We start from the raw sequence: 7,332 nt of genomic DNA on the forward strand, positions 1-7,332 counted from the left end.
CCACTCTCCAACTTAAGATGCCATTGCATACCTCCCAGTATTACGACAAGTCCTTTACTGTTCAGGCTATTCGTTTGTGGAACGCTTTACCTTTGTCTATTCAACAAGTGAAATCATTGAATATATTCAAAAATATGGTAAAAGTACACTACCTTAATTTAGTGTGACCGGACTGCTTAGGTATTTTTATGTTTTGAAATTAGGTTTTAGAAATTTTTATACTTATAAGTATGAGAATATATAGTAGTTGACGATATTCATATATATGTATTGGTTTTATTATTTATTTATAATATATGTATATTTGTATTTATTTATCAATTTTTATCTGTTGATTAAGTAATTCTTCATACACCATCGCCTTTTTCCTATGAATTATATAATTACTTCCATCCAAAGGTTGTCTGGCAGAAATCGCTTAAAGCGATAAGACCGCCCATTGTACCACCGCTTATTTTTAATTTAATTGTATTGTATTTGTTTCCTTTTTTGGTGTACAATAAAGAATTTTTGTATTGTATTGTATTGTAAATTTAGGTCTGAACTTCATTTACTCATTGATTATTGTTAACCTTAGCATGGTGCTCCAAATGCATAATCCTTTCTATGTCAAATAATTATAGTACTTATTTAGAATAATTATGTTACTTGTTAATAATACATATAATTTTAAGGCTAAGAAAAATAGTTTGTTTTTTGAAAGACTGATAAATTTTGAATCTCATTAAAATAAATTAACGATTTAATAATTCTTTGTTACATTTGTAAGCGATGGATTTATAATAAATAAAAATTACTCAAGATGTGGGAAATACGAACTATGCTTTCCCTAAATTTGGAGATTTTAACCTTGATTTTTGGGGATTTGGAATAATTAGCATTGGCAACGCAAACTGTCAGTCAGTTATTCAAGTCAAACAAAATTAAAAAAAAATCTTTTCTCTGACATCTGACATAAGGTGAGATTTTACATGTTTTTAGATAAATTGATCGAAACCGAATAAAATCTTATTATCAGGACTGGCTTTATGAATAAATATAAATTAATTACATCTGTTGTGCATTGGCGCATATACTGAAACGTGTATTTTATAATTGTTTCAGCCCCGTTAGATATACATCGGCTTCGTCATGGTGAGTTTTAATGTTTTTTTTATTACTTTTATATATTGCGTGTTGCTATTCTAAACATATAATAATGCTGTTACAGCCCCGTGAGATCAAAGATATCAAGGACTTCCTGCTTAAGGCCCGAAGGAAAGATGCCAAATGTGAGTAGATTCATCAAGTTACCAACATCCTTTGGTTGCAGGTTGTTACTTTTCCAATTTAAAAGCAAATTTTTCGTATTTATGGATTAGACACGAGCAGAAGTTGATGCAGTAGTTGTTTGCAATTTACGTTTTAACATTGCAATTTACGAAGTAACCTCCATGTCATAATATTTCAGCTGTGAAAATAAAGAAAAACCCGGAGAATGTAAAATTCAAGGTTCGCTGTTCACGATTCCTGTACACATTGGTCATCACAGACAAGGAGAAGGCTGATAAATTAAAGCAAAGTCTACCACCAGGTGAGCACGCTGCTCTCAGACAATAACCTCCATTTAGCATTAACACCACTGGATAACTGCAATAATATTCCTAGTAACTTTATTGTACAGTCATATGCACGTCAAGCTTGACACTTTGTAGTTTGGACCATTCTTGTCGTAAGCGTCATAGGGTCGTATTCTAGAACTCTATTCAATGCTCAAGTCAGGATTGCACTGGCAACACAAGCACTGGCAACACAAGCACTGGAAATACGACCCTAATGGCAGGGACTTGAGTATGATTTCTAGTACTTTGAATCATACTCAAGTTCTGACTTAAGCATTGAGTAGAGTTCTAGAATACGACCCTTAGAGTTGGATTTAAATCTTAAGTGTCAAGCTTGACGTGCTCTTGACTCTATACACACTATACCACAGTTTTTAGTATTAAGTTTAGCATCACATTTTAGAATGGTCAAACCAGTTAATAACATACAACACATTAGTGTTCCTCATGTACAGTAAAACAGCACAAAACTGAATGTTCACACTAAAACAATAACAAAAAAGAGTAAAGGTCCTTGTGAAACAGTTGTCCAGGGCAGTACTGCCACTTTGTGTTTCTGCTGCTAAGCAGTAATGTGTATTACTGCATTTTGGTTTTGAAGGGTAAGGGTGCAGGTAAATAACAGGCACATGGGACTTGTCAACTTATGTGTCTGGGTTATGGGCGCAGTAGCAGTGCCCCTCAGATCTTTGCTATTTAAGGCTCTGAGAGGCACTGCAACTGTATGGATAGGCGTGATTCATACCACTAGCACAATATGTCTTCTTCATCCTGTCACTTGATATCATAAAAGAAATCGTAAACATTTGCTTATAACCTTACTTATTCTTGCAATATGGCTGACTTGAAAACATCCAGTGCTTCTTCACTGGACTTCACGTGACCTTTGTGTTTTCTTAATTTTAGGGATTTAAAGGAATGTTAGGGCTTAGGTCAAGACTGGAGGGTGGTCAAGAATTTCTACATTTTCCTACTTCAAATACTCAATTGTTTGACAAGCGTTGTGTGAGCTAGCATTGTCATGATGTAGGATGATGTGTAGCTTGGAGTTATATTTCTGAAGTTGGCGATGACTTGTGATGAACAAACTGTGGTATATCATGCTGCATTAACTGTTCTACAATCTTCAAGTGCAATAATTGCAAAAGTAGCTACCATCTTCATTGAAGTGCTGTGAGAATGAACAACATTATTCAGTTTTGGCTCGTCTTGGTAGACCCAGATTATGAATTGTTGTTTGGGATAATGATCATAGGCATAGATCCAAGATTCGTCACCACCGATGATGTCATAGACATGATTTGACTCCTCTATTGACCTTTGAAGTTTTCTTACACCATTTCACGCAGACCGCCTTATGATTGTTGGTAAGCAAATGCAGGATCCAACAACAAACTAGCTATCTCACACCAAGCGCCTCATGCAAGATCTGTATGGTTGACCCTGAGATGCCTAATAACGCTTGTACGTCCTGATATATCACATGATGATCTTTGAAGATTAGTTGTTTCACAGCAACAATGTTATCTTCAGTGAAAGCAGATTTTGGGCATCCTTTACATGACTAGTCACAACACTGAGGCCGTTTTAGGCCTCTTTGGACATTTTCCTTAGTAAGATTAATTTTCGTACGTGACCCGACATTCAAAGCCACGCTGTGACTAAACAATTGCATTAATCGTAATTCTTTCAATTGCTTTTATATTCCAAATTTGAAAAAATACAATTATTTAATATTGAACAGTTCTAAATTGAAAATTGGCGATAAATGTGTGAACGACGGAAAGGCATGCCTCGTATTTCTTAATTATATTCAAGTGAAGAAAGTTTATGTCACTATGAAAGGATTGAATACTGTACTTGCGGCTGTAGTATGTATGGCGTTTTATCGCATGCAATAGGTGGTATACCTCCCCGCCACATATTTATCTCAGTTGTTAGGGCTATGTTGCCATTATTAAAATTCTTTTTTCTTGTTGGGAATACTGAATTAGTAAGTTACCGCACTAGTGGCTTTTTTTTTGATAATTAACTATTTCTATACATTTTTAACCGACTTCCAAAAAACGAGGAGGTTTTCAATCCGACTATGTTACGCGATAATTCCGGTATTTGTGAAGCGATTTTCATGATTATTTTTTTGTTGGAAAGAGGTATGGTGTATGGAGGTACCCAACTCCATACTTAAGGAACAATTATTTTAATGGTTGGTTTTGCTATTCTCCAATTCAAGGCGTTTTTCTCTCTCGATATACTTTGAGTAGTGAGAACCGACTTTTATTATCTCCTGTGTCAAGTCCTGTATATTGGGGAACTAGGGGATATTTCAATAAAACTTGGCAAATAGATGTAATTCCACACACACATATTATATAATGTGTGGATAACAATATGAAATTGCGTATAAGGTGACAAGTTGAACGAGATAAATATTTAAAGAGGCTAGTGTGTGTAGCTTCTACCCATACCGAATATATAAAAAAAAACACTACCTTATTTTAAAATATTTTACTCTAAGGAAAATGCTGCCTCTAACGTTTTGTAATACTCTGCCCATGATCGAACTTGCAGCGAGTGCCCGCTACCCTTACCGGCTCTTGCGCATGCTTTCCCACCCGTTTTGCACCCCAGCCCGCCCCCACTCGTTAAAGCACCGGCTTCCTGCAACCGCCCGGTTAGTTTGCTTACGCCCTTGTGTTAGACGGGACGTCACGCACGTCGTCGCGTATTTGTTTTCCGTGGTACATACATCGGTGTATTCGTCTGTATAGTTCAGTGGAGTGTAATAATGTTCATAACGACGCCTTATTAGTATTGGCACATGCATGGCGTGATGCGGTGTTACGTTATGGTACGTTGTGCAAGTGATGTTATTAGTCGTGCTAAGGTCCTGCACCGAGAAACATTCTTTAGTCGGCATTCTCCATCCTACACATTGATGTTAGGACTCAATTTTGTCTGTCCTAAGCAAGGTATGATGGGAAAATTTTATTATTTTTAATTGTACTCGTGCGTGCCTTACAGCTCCGCCACCAATGAGGAGATTTGGTAGTCGGCTTAGAGTCGGCGGCTCAGCGGTGGCAAGTGAGCATGCTTACAGTACCTATCTGGAAAATAGGGAACCTTCCCTATTTTCCAGATAGGTACTGTAACGGAGAACCGGATGAAGTACGTGCAAACGTGCTGATCCGGGGTTAGTACCCGACTTAGATGGTCCCTGTGCGAGCATAGAGCGCTTCCCGCATAACCAAGAGGGAGGGGCACTATAAACAAAACTTATGTAGAAAGTTATGGGACTGTACTTACCAACATTAGGATACATGAAAGTATTGTCAGAAGAACCTAGCTCCACAGCTGTACCGGAGCCACCACCAGCTATGTAGAGATTCGCACGTGAGTTTTGTTTCAACTTAGAACTATGACTCACACAACTTTGAAAGCAGAGACGATTTACGCGCAATTTTTCGACACTCGTAATCTCCTCCGCGTAAACTAAACGTTTCACGTCATGATCATAATGCTGTTTCTTTTTTTTTGCACTAACTCTCGTTTAGATACCAAACCAAGTGGCATTTCGTGAGAGACTAGAATGTATGTCAGCGGGACGTAGACGCAATACGGGAGGCAAGGTCGACTGATCTACCAATCGCGCGCTCGATACGATACTCCCCGCGCCGTCGCTACCCGCACCCCTCGCCGCTACAACCACCAAATAGATCTAAAATGCATTTCTGCGCACGTGCAAGATGTTTGCCAGTACCTATAGCAAATGCAGTGCAAGTCAATGACCTTTGGATCGAGCATGTTTTTTATTTTAATATTTTAATTGAATTGGGTTTAGTTTTGGGTATAGAATGACCTCTGTAATATGACAAGAATGCAAATCAACACATTATACAACAATCGGTTTCTTTTTTTATCTTCTTTGTCTGTTTGTGAAACTGTTTTTTCTGAATGACTATACATTTTGAAATCATTCGCATGGGTTGAACCTATAAATCTACTGAACTAAAGAAATATTTTAGAGTAATTTGAATTAGCAATACTGTAAAACCATTATTTCAAAAAATAATTAAGTCTTAACTGCCTCTGTGGCCGAACGGTTACCATGCCGGACTGCCACGCAAACGTACCAGGTTAGATTCCCGGGCCGGGAGAAATATTTGTATGGCCTACACTTATTTATCTCTTGAGTTTGGGTGTAATTTGTGGTTGTCTATGTGTGTGTCCATATCATCCGCGACACAGGGTTTCCCTAGTGCGGGGCTATGTTGAGTGTGTGCGCTATTATTATTAGTATCAAAACGGGGTCGCGCACGCAAGCGCAGAGGCCGAAAGTCCTTTGGCAGCAAAATAATCAAAAAGTGAATTGATTTCGAAAAGTGTCACGTGTAGTCACTACCGCATCGACACCACCAATGTTCGTCATGAATGTGAATAAACCGATTAACGTAAATGTGGGTTTATCAGTCCCAAAATATTAGTATTGACATTTTGCAATAACGCATTACAAAATTGTACTAAGGCGCGTAATCAGCCAATGCCAGTTCTTGAACTGTTTGGAAGTGGTGCGGGTGCTGACTATTTAGTAGTTTTCAGACAATACTGACTAATCCCAGAATATTGCACAGCTGTCCGGGTGCTATCTTGGATAAGTCGGTGCTCTCCCCCGAGTGTGTGCATGTGCTGGCACGTGAAAAGACCCAAAGTCGAGGAGGTTCTGCGTAGTTCCTAAGATGCGATTCCGCGATGGAGCCGGCGCGTCCGGGTGCATAAACATTTCACGTGTTAGAACTAAATTTTCAATAAGAACGTACAGTAAAACCATTAAGTAATTAATAGATTCAAGTGTTACTTTGCAGAAGTCCATGTTAATAATAATGGAAGTCAATTGTGCAAAATAACTGCGCTTGCGTTGAATAATTTTTCATGCAGTCAATTTTCCCACCCTCCCTCCGAATAAAATTAATAAAATAAACAACACAAGGGCAACTAAAGTCACAAATACCACCACCAAATATACCCGACACTTGTTTCGCCTCTCCGCTAGGCATCCTCAGGGGCTGTTGATAGTTCGACGCTCGGCCGAAGAATGAACTCGTTCAGAACGGTTGGGATGATACATGGTTGGTATATTTATACCCCGCTACCCCCAGTGTTGCTAATTGTTGAAACCCGAAAATAACCGTAATAAAGGTGATGATGCAAAATTCAATTGAAAAAACAAAAATTACTCGCTAAGCAAACTTTTCGAGTAACTCATGTTTACAACTTGCAACTTTCGCAAAGCAGGGGTGCTCAACCTCAAGCTCAGGCTCGACCGATGTTGCTACTGCTAGACTAGTTTACTCACAGACATAATGTCTAGATAGACGCCGCAAGTACAGCAATTTGTATGAAAACCAAGCGTGCCACATTTTTTGATGACCCCCTATGACGTCACAAGCTCTATTTAGTGACTACTCTAAAACGATTCATTGAACGGAATACGCCGCACAATATAAGTAAGTATAATGTCCTACGGGATTCTCATGTGGAGTCAAGCGGCAGATATAAAAACCATATTTGTGTTGCATAAACGAACGATTCGTTCTGTGTACTGTTTAGGTTCTCGGATTTCTCTCAGAGAAAAGTTTAAAGAGACTGGTATCATCACAGTACATTTACTCAAATATTTTGTATGCCCGTAAAAATATACATAATTTCGTTAAGAAAGAAGATATCCATAATA

At 38.2% G+C, this 7,332-nt stretch overlaps 1 protein-coding gene across 1 annotated transcript in view; it reads left to right on the plus strand.

Moving 5' to 3' along the window:
- Positions 1–1,041: 1,041 nt before the first annotated feature.
- LOC113229082 (60S ribosomal protein L38) overlaps positions 1,042–7,332 on the plus strand; it is a 9,024-nt gene continuing 2,733 nt past the window's right edge. Inside the window, exons 1-3 of the mRNA XM_026462575.1 lie at positions 1,042–1,134; positions 1,211–1,271; positions 1,451–1,573. Of these exons, the coding sequence (XP_026318360.1) occupies positions 1,132–1,134; positions 1,211–1,271; positions 1,451–1,573 (187 nt within the window). The 5' untranslated portion in view covers positions 1,042–1,131. The remainder of the gene's footprint in view (positions 1,135–1,210; positions 1,272–1,450; positions 1,574–7,332) is intronic.

The sequence above is a fragment of the Hyposmocoma kahamanoa genome, unplaced genomic scaffold (genome assembly GCF_003589595.1).
Source record: "Hyposmocoma kahamanoa isolate Upper Pololo Valley unplaced genomic scaffold, ASM358959v1 277, whole genome shotgun sequence".
In the NCBI taxonomy this organism is placed as follows: Eukaryota; Metazoa; Arthropoda; class Insecta; order Lepidoptera; family Cosmopterigidae; genus Hyposmocoma; species Hyposmocoma kahamanoa.